The following is a 13,214-nucleotide window of genomic DNA, read 5'->3' as shown; positions in this document are numbered from 1 at the left end:
TCTTTCACATATAGTGCCACTCCCCCCACGCTGCACGACCTGTTCTGTCCTTCTGATATATTTTGTACCCCGGAATGATTGTGTCCCATTGATTGCTCTCAGTCCACCAGGTTTCTGTGATGCCTATTATATCAATATCCTCCTCTATCACAAGGCACTCTAGTTCACCCATCTTATTATTTAGACTTCTAGCATTTATGTACAAGTACTTTAAAAACTTGTCTCTGTTTATTTGTCTGCCCTTTTCTGATGTGCCAGATTCTTTTTTATGTGACTGTTTGTTTATCATCTGATCTGGCCCTTACATTATCCTCTTCCATCCTCTGCTCCTGACTATAACCTGGAGATTCTCTATCATCAAACTCCCCCCCTAAGAGAAGTCTGTGTCCGATCCACATGCTCCTCTGCAGCAGTCGGCTTTCCCCCATCTCCTAGTTTAAAAATTGCTCTACAACCTTTTTAATGTTTAGTGCCTGCAGTCTGGTTCCACTTTGGTTTAGGTGGAGCCCATCTCTCCTGTATAGGCTCCCCCTATCCCAAAAGTTTCCCCAGTTCCTAATGAACGTAAACCCCTCCTCTCTACACCATTGTCTCATCCACACATTGAGACTCTGAAGCTCTGCCTGCCTACCTGGCCCTGCATGTGGAACTGGGAGCATTTCTGAGAATCCAGCACCTCTATGGTGGCATTTCAGTCTCTTCCCTAGCAGCCTAAATTTGGCTTCCAGACTTCATAGTGATAGTTAATGCTAAGCTATTGCCTAGACAAACATTGCTTTTCTATGTGAAGTAAGATGTGTGGAGATCTCTGAACAACTTTGATAACTTGAGTAGCCTATTTTGGTGGGGAAATGTTTTTCAGTGGTGTCCTCATCTTATCTTTTCAAGGTGGGAAAGGACAGCCAGAGGCCAGTAGATAGCAGTGGGGCCAAGTGACACAGTAAACAGATTGGGCCTTTGAAAGCACAGCGTTTGATGTGACTCCACCCAGGCCCTGTTTTTGAAGTTGATATAACTGGTAAATTAATAGTTGATACTATAGCACCTGTTATAGTTCTGTGTACTGTAGTTATAAAGGCAATAATATTACAGTTACTGTTAGTGACTATTAATAAAGTGGTTAGACAGAACTCCATTGTCACTGTTTGTCTCCAAGTTAGCAGCTTCAAGGATTAGTAGTGCTCATGCTTGAGCTGAACTGGATCTGTATTTAAATGAAGTGATCAGTGGAGACTAAACTATGACAAACTAACTCAATTCACTGTAACTGATATGGGCTTGACTGTAAATCCTGAAATTCTTTATCCGTGAATCTCTTTAAGCTGATTTGGAATGGTATGCAAATGGTTTGCTATGTTAATATATTAATCAGAAGAGTTCAAGCGGTAAACAAACAATATTTAAATTTTATCTTCTCCCATCGAGACACCACATCTGTTGTTGAAATAATTTTGCTAATTTTAACTGTCTTCAGAAGTCAGTCAGATGTTTGTGATGGAAATCTTGACATGACTGTGGAAATGGTTTGCTTTTACTTCAGATAAACTCAGAAGAAGTATGCCTAACCTAGCTCGGATGCCAAGTACTCCTACCATTAATAACAATGCTAGCTCGCCAGTCTGTGTGAGGAACAGTCAAAGCTTTGATTCCAGTTTACATGGAGCTGGTAATGGGATTTCAAGAATACAATCTTGTAGTAAGTATACATCTTTTACTGCTGCTTGTTGTGCTGAAACTCACTGCTTTATGCAATTGTGGAATATTTTACCCACAGCTGTGTAGGTGGTGCTTTGATGTTACATTCTCAGGCTTCAGACCATGAGCAGCAGGTATACAAATTTTATTAAAGCTAATGCTAAAAAATTATATAGTACACAGGTTAAGAAGAGAGTGTATGTACATCTGGCTATAGTGCTTAGATTATCCAAAAATACAAAGTTTGTTTTAAAGGTAATAAGATGAATAAAACACATAATCAGCCATAACTCAAATTTAGGTGAATAAATTTAACAATACAGTTTAGATATAAGCATCTAAGTACATTGCTCATGAAAAGTTATGCAGAGAGTTGGTTGTGGAAAGCAGATATACCAATGAGTGAAGATTGTCCCTCAGTAACTGAGAATTTAGGGTAGGTTGTCGTTTAGAAAATAATTTTTAGTGCCCTAGCATGTTAGCATGTGTTTGTGGACCCAGGGTGGGAGGCTTGTACCCACATGAAGTATACATACCTTAGATCAGTGGCGCTCAGCTTTTACAGACTACTGTACTCCTTTCAGGAATCTGATTTGTCTTGCATACCCCATGTTTCACCCCACTTAAAAATTTCTTGCTTACAAAATCAGACATAAAAATACCAAAAAAAGTGTCTCAGCACTCCATTACTGACAAATAGCTTATTCTTTTTTATCATATAATTATAAAATAAATCAACTGGAATATAAATATTGTACCTACATTTCAGTGTATAATATATGGAGCAGCATAAATAAGTCATTGTATGTAATTATAGTTTGTACTGACTTTGCTAGTGCTTTTAATGTAGTCTGTTGTGAAGCTAAGCAAATATTTAGATGAGTTGATGTACTCGCTAGAAGAACTCTGCATACCCCCAAGGGGATGTGTACCCCTAGTTGAGAACCACTGCCTTAGATGTTTTAAATACATGAGGCCTTTTGGGTGTTTAGTTTCTATCTTGTGGATCACAAAATGTATGCTGTTGTTGCACACCAGAGGGCAGAGTTGTGTAGAGAATCTCTCTCTCAAGCTTTTGGATGTTCCAGCACTGATTTGAAATGATAGTTTGTGTAACATGTTATGTAGAATGGGCTGTTATATTCAGGAGGCTTTTTATAACTTTTGGCTGTTTTTATACATAAAGCATATACCTGTACAACCTTTTTTGTAATGCCAAAATAATTCTCTTATTACGGAAAAAGTAGCATGTGGTTTATAACTACTGACTTTTTAGTGATCTTGGAAAAAGGATAAATTATAATTTCAGCAAGTCTGTCATGTTAAAGCTATAATTCAGAGGTCGGCAACCTCTGGCATGCGGCTGGCCAGGATAAGCACCTGGTGGGCCGGGCCAGTTTGTTTATCTGCTGCGTTGGCAGCTTTGGCCGATCATGGCTCTCATTGGCCGCGGTTGGCCATCTCAGGCCAATGGGGGTGGTGGGAAGCCACGGCCAGCACATTCCTTGGCCCACACTGCTTCCCACAGCCCACATTGGCCTGGGACAGCGAACTGCGGCCAGAGGGAGCCGCGTTCGTCTGAACCTGCCGACGCGGCAGGTAAACAAACTGGCCCGGCCCACCAGGGTGCTTACCCTGGCGAGCCGCATGCCAGAAGTTGCCAACGCCTGCTGTAATTACATTAGAGGGATTTGGCTTCTAGTTACCTAGAATAAGTATTGGATCATTGCAGAGCAAAAGAGGAGTGAGAAATAGGGTTGGGATTTTTGTCTGGTGATCTTATTTTTGTTTGTTAGTGCTGTGTTAAAATTTTTACTTAAATTGAACTAACAGATGCAGTATGTATTTGTATTGGATCTAAATATTTAACCTGTTTTAAGCTGGTTTGACTGAAACAAAAGGTCACCTCCTCTAACAACAAGTGCATTCAGCACTGTACAGACTTATTTCTAAATAAGTACTAATACCTGGTACTGTGTGTTGTGTACTGACATTGTATACTACTTTTGTTACTATCCTTTTACAGTTCCATCTCCAGGACAACTTCAGCACAGAGTTCATAGTGTGGGACATTTTCCTGTGTCTGTCAGACAGCCTCTCAAAGCTACAGCGTATGTAAGCCCAACTGTACAAGGCAGCAGTAGTATTCCCCTATCCAGCACCTTACAATTATATTCTAACAGTGGAATCCCCATGCCAAACAAGACTGCAAATCCTGGGACTGTAGGACGTAGTGCTCTTCCAAGACCGTCATTGTCCCTAAGTGGGAGTAGTATACCCAGGAGTAAAATTGCACAGCCAGTACGAAGGTAAGAGAAAGTTCTTATTAATGAAAAGAATTAAATGCACCTCCTTTACACATAGATAGCCTTGGCTTTGAGAACTTTTTTAAAAAAGAAAGAGAGAGAAAAAAAAAAGTCTGAATTAAGGCTTTTAAACAGAAACACCTTTACAGGCTACTGATGCTGGGCTGAATTTTGTCCTCTTCTCTCTAAGCAATAAAAACTGCCCGTTCCTAAACCCCAGTGAACCTTAACAATTCGTGATAACTACCCAGCAATGTTAAATAATCGCATACAGGTAACAATGTATTTCAGTGAGCCAACAGTAAATTTAAACAACTCCCATTTTACCTCCCCTCACCAAGAACGATCTCAACCTTCCCTCCAAACCCTGTCAAATAATAGTTTGTGCAGTGTGCCCCAAAGGTAATCCAGTTCCAGTTATTTTGAATAAATGATATGAGCAAATTCAAATGTCCCAGAGTCCCCACAGAGAATGGCTTGCTGGGAGTCCACTCCTTTTTAAAACAAGAGGGTTGCACCTCTGACTGCAACTGTGGGCTTGTCTACATCAGAAAGTTGCAGCGCTGGTGAGGGAGTTACAGCGCTGCAACTTAGGAGGTGTACACATCTGCAGGGCACCACCAGCGCTGCAACTCCCTGTTTGCAGCGCTGGCCGTACTCCCGTTTTGTCTCGGGTGTAGAGGATCCAGCGCTGGTGATCCAGCGCTGGTAATCAAGTATAGTCACTTACCAGCGCTTTTCTTGACCTCCGTGGAATAAGCAGGTATCCCAGCATACCTGAGGAAGCCTCTGGTAATCAAGCTGGTCTCCTTCCCCGGTTTGCTCTCGCGTTCCCCGAACCCCGAGCAAGCAGGTCTCCTTCCCTGAGGTTTGCTGGGTGGTTCCGGGAAGGCGAGAGCAAACTGGGGAAGGAGACCAGCTTCGCCGCGGTTTGCTCTCGCGTTCCGCGAACCACCCTGCAAACCGCAGGGAAGGAGACCTGCTTGCTCGGGGGTTCGGCGAACGCGAGAGCAAACCGGGGAAGGAGACCAGCTTCGCCGCGGTTTGCTCTCGCGTTCCCCGAACAAGCAGGTCTCCTTCCCTGCGGTTTGCACGGTGGTTCGCGGAACGCGAGAGCAAACCGCGGCGAAGCTGGTCTCCTTCCCTGGTTTGCTCTCGCGTTCGCCGAACCCCCGAGCAAGCAGGTCTCCTTCCCTGCGGTTTGCAGGGTGGTTCGCGGAACGCGAGAGCAAACCGCGGCGAAGCTGGTCTCCTTCCCCGGTTTGCTCTCGCGTTCGCCGAACCCCCGAGCAAGCAGGTCTCCTTCCCTGCGGTTTGCAGGGTGGTTCGCGGAACGCGAGAGCAAACCGCGGCGAAGCTGGTCTCCTTCCCCGGTTTGCTCTCGCCTTCCCCAAAACCCCTTGAAGCCGCCCAACAGCGCTGCAGTGTGGCCACATCTAACACCACTTGCAGCGCTGGTTGCTGTAAGTGTGGCCACTCTGCAGCGCTGGCCCTATACAGCTGTACTAATACAGCTGTAACAACCAGCGCTGCAAAATTTTAGATGTAGACATGGCCTGTGGCAGAATGTCCCAATGAAAGAGGCAGTGTGTCAGGTAGGCAGCTCCCACACCATGTTGGATTGTGTAGGTGGCGACCTAAAGCTTTTAAATTCCATCTGGAGACCAATAAGCAACTAGTGCAGATCCAGAGCCCTAATGTCATCTGTTCCCAGAGAAATGTTCTGTTTAGCAAGTGAGCTGCTACATTCTGCACCAACTTTCGTTTCCAAATGGTTTAAAGGTATAGCCTAGGTAGAGCAACCTTGAGGTGATAAAGTCTGTGATGGGATGGGATGATCTATAACGGCAGCTGGGGGTCTAAAATAAACCTTCAGTTATGAACTCTTATGACTGATGGGGGATGGATTCCCTCAAAAATACTTTTGCCATCTCTTCCAGCTGCTTCCTCCAACCCACTGTACATTACCTTGGTCTTGTCTGGGTTGAGCTTTGGCCACCTAACTGGTCCAGGCCTGAATCTCAACTAGATATTGGCTAGATCCAGAAAGACACTTTTGCTGCAGTGGAGTTAATCTGGTTTTACACCTATGTAAATTAAAACAGTTTGGCCCAGTGTGTTGGTACAAAAGAGACTTCGAAAAACAACTGTCTGTTTCCTCTTACATTTCCAATATAGCTTTTTTTGCTGCTGTTCCCTGATCGAACTCTCTCTCTCTCTTCTGGAATAGGAACTGTTTATTGTAAAAGTCTGTCACAGGGCAACTACACCCCATCACCCTGGAGGTGGGGCAATGGTGTGGTAGCCCCACGGTTAAATCAGTATGGCTGTCCTCAGCCTCAGGGTTGTGTGGCCCAATGGCTGGAGTCAATAGGATTTCCTTTGGCTGCAGGCCAGTGCAGTCCAATGGCCAGAGTCAACAGGAGTCCCCTTGGCTGCAGGGAAGTGAGCCTCATGGCCAGAGTCAATAGGAAGTGGTCTGGTGGGCTGCCCCCCAAAGGGGGCAGCTGGGGTAGGGGGACCCAGGTCTACTGGTTCCCAGCCCAGGGCCCTGGTAATGACAAATGGGTTTGCCACTAAGTCAAAGGGGAATCTGCACATAACACACCGACTGATGCAGGGACACTGGCTGGTCCCTCCCTGGGCTAATTCTTTCCGTGACTTCTACAGTTGAAGTCAGGGTGTCTTCAGAATCTCCGGGCGCATCAGATAGTGACTGCAATCTCCTGGGGGTGGTGTAGATACCTAAGCGCTTGCCCAGGCCATGGCGTCTCCTGCTCTCGCAATCCAGGATCCCGGCTGGAGCCAGTGAGGTGCATCCTTCCTCCTTAGTGGTCAGCACAGACTGAGCTAGGCTGCTCCCTTTTATACTGCAGCAGGAGTTGGAGCATGCCCATCTGGGATGAGGGGGTGTGGCTTCTGCCACCAAGAGGTGCTGTGTTAACCCTTTTTGCCCCAGTGTGGAGCAAGTACAACCTGTGATAAGGTCTCTGTCTCCTTTCTAGAATTTTCCTTCCATGTCTTTTGAGAAATATTCAAACAACTTATTATAGAGAAAAGTAAGACAAGCCACATGTGAAGCTGTCTGGAATAGCTCGCAAGTGTGAGTGCCTGTCTCAGGCCAGACTGTCCAAAGGAGGGCATAAACCCCAAATTAGTTGTGAGTTCTATATTTTAGATTTCACCAGACAAGTAACAAGTGTGAATATTTCAAGCACTATAGCAGCCTAACCATGGAGTCACAGACAGTCCCCTTTGGTGCTCCGGTCTATCTTGCCACCCAGACAAACTTGCCTTTGTGATAGATGGTCCCTTACACCAAAAAATCACAATAATATTCGGGTTACTCTCCGTCCCAAGGGACCAGTTGCATCTTAGACGTCACACCAAAGACAACGCTTGAAGCCAATCCGATAATAAACTAACTAAAGATTTATTAACTAAGGAAAAAGAAATGAGTTATGTACAAGGTTAAAGCATGTAAACATACTCGCACAAATGAGTTAACCTTAGGTTCCAAAAGTAATAGAAACTGCTGCAATATGCAAGCTTTCTATGTACCTCTAGAGCAAACCCAATCCAAGCAGCTTTGAGATCCTTTGCTTATGCTAAGAAGTATTGCCCTCTCCAAATTCCAAACAGCATAGTGATACAGTTCCTTCCAGTTACAAATTTTTATGCCCTTCCCCCCCCTGAATTTAAACTGATGGGAGAAGTGTTTGTGCCCCTGTGGTCTTCATGGATGATGCAGGAGGAGCGGGGCAATAAACAACGTTTTTGTCCTTTGATGTTTCACAATGGCTCATTTGGTTTCAGTGGGCCTTGTTGTGTGCAGGACCTGCACTTTACATTAATTAATGCTTCTTTCCTATTTGGTGAATTACACAGTTACAGGGATTTACAGTGCAAACACTCCATATCAATTTTATGCCCTGGGGTACAGATGTTATAAGCGAGATCAATACATGCAGCATCCTACAAACATTTCATCAAGTCTAAACACATTCTTATAAACTGAACATCTATTTTAACAATGCTGACACTGATGAGACAGACTGGTTTCCAGTTATGCATTTGTCAGTGAGGCCCAGGGGCCTTGGCATGAACTAATACCTGGTCTGTCAGCATCACACCACATTTTATTGATTTTAATAGTAACCGTTAGAGATACTCCACTGGGGTAGAATTGTATGAAACCAACTGGGTTCAGTTTGCCCAAATTTCACCAGATCTTTATGGATGGTGGGTTCAGTTGCCTGCACTCCCCTGGTTCATCTGAAACATAAAAGTGAACCAGATGAAACTCGCCAAACCCAGCAAGCTTCTCTACCCATCTGTGCTAAGCAGATAGCCTACCCCATCTACCTTGAACCTTCCCTTTTATTGGGCCCCAAAGGTCTGACCTGGTAGTCTTCTATCTCCTTCTTGCTGGCGTCTCTTTTGGGGGAGTGAGCAATTGGCTGAACTGCTCTCCCTTTCAGTCCCTCCGGGAGAAGATGCTGGCTAGCTTGCTTTCCCCCTCACAGGAAGTATGTTTTATGTAAACAATCATCATTTTTGAGAAATTGAAAGCAGCTTTTTTCTGCTTACAACAAATGCAAATGCTTTGAGAGCTGCTAGCAGGCTGTTAGTTACGGCAGTAATTTTTCCTTTGAGAGAATTCTGATTAAGTGATTAGTTTAATTACACAAAGTGCCATTTAATAGTTCTGCATCCTTTCTAACAGTGCTGATAGGTTAAGTAATGTGGTGTTGCTAAACTGTATGTATCGATAGTTAAAGGTTAAGTCCCACCAAATAAATCATTTCTCTCTCTTCTCCCTAACCCCAGTGCTTAATTAAAAAAGAATAGTTCACATAATTCACTCTAAATTCCATCCCCTCTTTGCTGCCTTGTTGCAACATGGACTGGGAATTATGATGCTGGAAATTCTTAAGCTGCCAGGAAGAGTCACAGGTGACATTGCTTGTGTGTACGGAATATATCTTCTGCCTCGTGCCCTAAGGCTCTAGCATGGGAATGAGAAAGGAGCGTGGAATCCTAGGGGGTTGGACACTGAGAGGGAGAAGAGTGTGTGAGGGGAGCCAAATGGGTTATGAAAGAAAAGGAAACTGATGGAAGTCCAGTTCCACCTCCTAGTAACAGTATAGGGAGAGCTCCTGCTGCTGTTTCAATCTACTTTTAACCACTAAAGCCACTGTCTGCAGAGAAATGCAAGAATCAGCACTGGTGGCTGCCATTTACTTACTGCTTTCATCTTCCTTGCAGCAGGCTGCCCACCTCTTCCAGCCCAGGATTCCTGACGGGAGAGGAGCCAGTAGAATCAACAGTAGTTGTGGCTAGAGCAGGGGCGGCTCTAGGCACCAGAACAGCAAGAGCGTGCCTAGGGCGGCAAACTGTGAGGGGCGGCGTACCAGTTGCAGTTATGGCGGCAGTCAGGTGTGCCTGCGGGAGGTCCACCATTCCCGCAGCTTTGGGTACGAAGGCGCGGGACCGTCAGATCACCCGCAGAAATGCTGCCAAATCTGCGTGACCAGTGGACCGCCTGCAGAAACGCCGCCGAAGGCTGCCTGACTGTCGTGCTTAGGGCGGCAAAATACATAGAGGCACCCCTGGGCTAGAGGGGGAGCAGGAAAGGGGGAGAGCCAGGACCTGAGAGGATGAAAACTGGCTTTACAAGAAGCAGTAGCAGGGAACTGGATCTGGCCATGGGTCCCCCCAGTGCATGTTGATGGCTGCTGGTTGCTCTCTTGGCAGATTTCATGTCACCATATCCACTAGCATTTCGAGCCACACACTCACCCACCCATCCACACACACATTTCAGCAAAGTGATGTAATCAAAATATGATATCTATAAAATGCACATAGCCCTCCTCATATTGTTAAAGAAGCAGATGGAGCAGAGTTGGATACTGTGTCAAGCTAATTGTCCCAGGCAGGTTTTCTTTAAATGTCATTTGAAACAGCTATCCTCAGTAGTGTTTGGAGTTTTGGGGGATAGTTGATTGCTAAGGAATTTATAATAAAAATTAAGTTGGCTGTTATATTATGGTGCTAATGTTTCCCGGCTTTTGTTTTCTGATGATATGTTTTTAAAACTTGGAATAGGTCAATTTCAGGAAGGCTCTCTCTCCTCTGGACAATACTTATGCTGCCATTGGCAGAAGACAAGTGCTATTTTTGGAATACACTGATTTGTTTTTTTTCAAATACATGTTGGGTGCAACAGTTCATGTGGGGAAATCCCCCCCCCCCCCCAAACGGAAATTATTTTCTGTAGCCTGTTTGTATTGGGACATAGCTACTGTTTTTAGTGACAGAAATGTATTTGCACTGCTTTTTAATCCCATTAATCCTGCTGAGCCAAAACAGTTAAGGGAGAGGGAGGGAGGTTCTTTTTCATCTTTTGTATCATCAACAGAATTGTTACTAAATCCCTTGCCTGTCCCACCTGTATGAACCTATTGAAAGAGGTGAGATTTCACGGGTATCACAGAGGGCCTCCTTTACAGGACTTTTATTACTGGTGTTATGTGAGAAGGAAGTAGTTTTTGTGGGCTGGGGGGAGAACAGTGGGGAGAGGGGAAAAGCAGGAAATTAGCTTTTTTTCTTTGTGTGGGGAAGAAGGGGATGAGCAGGGCAAAACATTGGAGTGAAGAGAAGAGCTGGTGGGGGTAGGGAGGAAAAGAAGGATTGGCAGTTTGACATTTTCTGCCAGGCCACATTGTTCCTGCATCAGGTCAGAACCACATCCTACAGTTTAGGATTGAAATCCTGATCCCATTGAAGTCAATAGCAAAACTCCCATTGACTTCAGTATGATCAGGATTTCACCCCAGGTCCTTAGTTATGCCATTTATAATATATTAACGTAGAGCTGGAAATATGCCATGAAAGAGTGTGCATGCATGTGTATTTGGGAACACCTGCAAGACCAGCTTCATTACATATGTGACTGATGCATGTCTTACTGTTCTCTTACCTGAAATGTGGCTTATTTTTTAAAACAGTTTTCTTCAGCCTCCAAAGCCTCTTTCTTCTCTTAGTACTCTACGAGATGGAAATTGGAGAGACGGCTGCTATTGATGTCGGATGCCCCTGAACAACGGAAAAGAAATAATGTGGTTTCTCCTACCCAGCTGGCTGGGTAACTGTGTTACAGGAAGGGAAGGTCCCACAACACTATTTTCATTGAGTTTTAATATGTAAGAATATCCGTTATACCCTGTCATTTTTTAAAAAATGAACATTATTAAAGACTAAATATTGCACTTAGTCATTTGCCTGGAAAACTGCAGTGTTATCAAATTAACAGTTGCGGTACTGTCATTTAGAACTTAAGAAATTTTTCTATATGTGCAAAATATTGGACTTACTTCCTTTGAGAGAGCTAAGAAATGCCACTATTTCAGACAGCTTTGCCATATAGTAGGATAATTTATTCAGTGTACTCTGTAAAGATATTATGCATTTTGTTGCAACTTTGGGGCCTATGTTATATGCTTAGAATTTTTTATGTGTGTTTCCAATAATTTTATTTTTTGACTTAATTCTGTTCACATTTGCTTGAACCACAGACAGAGGATTTAATTTTTGTGTGTGCCATAAATAATAATTTTGTGGTAATGTACTATATTTTAGCACTAGGAACATATCCTTCAAAACAAACCATGGGCAATATGAAAGCAGTAATTTTTATGTTCCAAAGCACAAAAGAGTAATATTCACTGGAAACTCCATACAGCTGGGTCAACATAATTTTGTCTTTCATCCATTTGTTCACATGTTAATTTATTATCCTAGTGTTTTGTATTTATAATAGCAACATAAATCACATTTCACTTAAAGGGTGCAATGGTCACTAAACTACAGTTAATTTTTCAATACTTCATTATAGAAAATAAAATTGTAATGTTTTAATAATGATTGCTTATGGGAAATGAATGAGTTTTAATGCAAATAAATCTTTTTGATAGACCTTTTACAAAATCCAATTGCACTAATCAATGCTTTCTTATAATGGCATATGATTGAATATTTGATTACAACTGTGTATACTGCTGTTTTGGAATGTTTCAGAAATAAATAGTCTATTTCAGCAATATCATGCTGTGCGTTAGTGTGCAATGCAAACATTGTGTTTGTATCTGTTTTTCCCTCTATCCATGGCATAACTTTTTATTATAACACTTAGCTACTGAAGATTTTATTATTCAGCCTTTAGAACTCATTGAATTTTTTGCAAGAATATGCAAATCTCCAAGGACAATAAAAATTGAATCTCTTTTAGCCAAATGTTGCTTAGAACACATACAAATTTCTTGTTGCTTTTGGAAAATTATAAAATCTCTTGACCCAAAGCAAGGTCTACAAGTACACTATTTTAGTTGTCCTAATAAGAGTCAGAGCCCTTTGTAGTGTGATTCTGCTACTGTGGAATTGGTCTCATAAATGTGCATTAGAGTATCTGGCTTCCTTAATTTGCTTTTAAAAGGTAGAAATTTATACTTATGAGTAAAATATACCAAATGTGAGTGAATGTATAAAACTGATTGCATCATGTCTTCATACAGCCAAATACAATAGCTCAGAGGTGCAAAATGAATTTTAACTATTACAAATCCCAAATGGATGAGCGTAGAATTTTTACTCAGTTTTTTTTAAAGTCATCCTACAGAAGATAAGATTGAGAATGGAGAATCTGGGCTCCAAACATACATGTTTTGGAAAAGTGGATATGTGCAAATCATTTTGTAAGACATTAGGGAGTTTATTTCAAAGTATTGGATGACAAATAAAATATCTGTTTTTTTTTTTTTAAATGTGTAATAGAAACTGCATTACAAATGGTAATACTTCTGTTGTACACAAGAGGATAGTATGCACTCTGAAAATACTTTATTTTTATTAGGTAAACCTTGTGTGTTCCACAGACTCTTGGTTTAAACTTTATGCCAGTGCTGTTCATATATGATATCAAATTACCCAGCTGAATATTATTTGGATTTAAAAAAAATCACATTAGCATATGTGTAGAGAACTGGAGAAACAGCATCACCACTGTTATGAAACTTATTAACTCTTAGAGAAAATGGAATAGGGCACTGTTTTTCAATTCTATCTTGAACTGCTCAAGGTTTATTTAACACCTGCAGTTTAACAGTGCATCCTTTGCTCATGTAAGAGTTCTCTAACCTTATAAAACTATTG

At 42.6% G+C, this 13,214-nt stretch overlaps 1 protein-coding gene across 1 annotated transcript in view; it reads left to right on the top strand.

Annotated features, from left to right (window-relative positions):
* SLAIN1 (SLAIN motif family member 1) overlaps window positions 1-12,657 on the top strand; it is an 86,406-nt gene extending 73,749 nt beyond the window's left edge. The window contains exons 5-7 of the mRNA XM_050949216.1: window positions 1,541-1,696; window positions 3,722-4,004; window positions 11,015-12,657. Of these exons, the coding sequence (XP_050805173.1) occupies window positions 1,541-1,696; window positions 3,722-4,004; window positions 11,015-11,090 (515 nt within the window). The 3' untranslated portion in view covers window positions 11,091-12,657. The remainder of the gene's footprint in view (window positions 1-1,540; window positions 1,697-3,721; window positions 4,005-11,014) is intronic.
* The last annotated feature ends 557 nt before the right edge of the window (window positions 12,658-13,214 follow it).

Source organism: Gopherus flavomarginatus, chromosome 1, assembly GCF_025201925.1.
Source record: "Gopherus flavomarginatus isolate rGopFla2 chromosome 1, rGopFla2.mat.asm, whole genome shotgun sequence".
NCBI lineage: Eukaryota > Metazoa > Chordata > Testudines > Testudinidae > Gopherus > Gopherus flavomarginatus.
The sequence above is the reverse complement of the archived record's forward strand: the minus strand, read 5'-3'. Positions and strand labels throughout refer to the sequence as shown.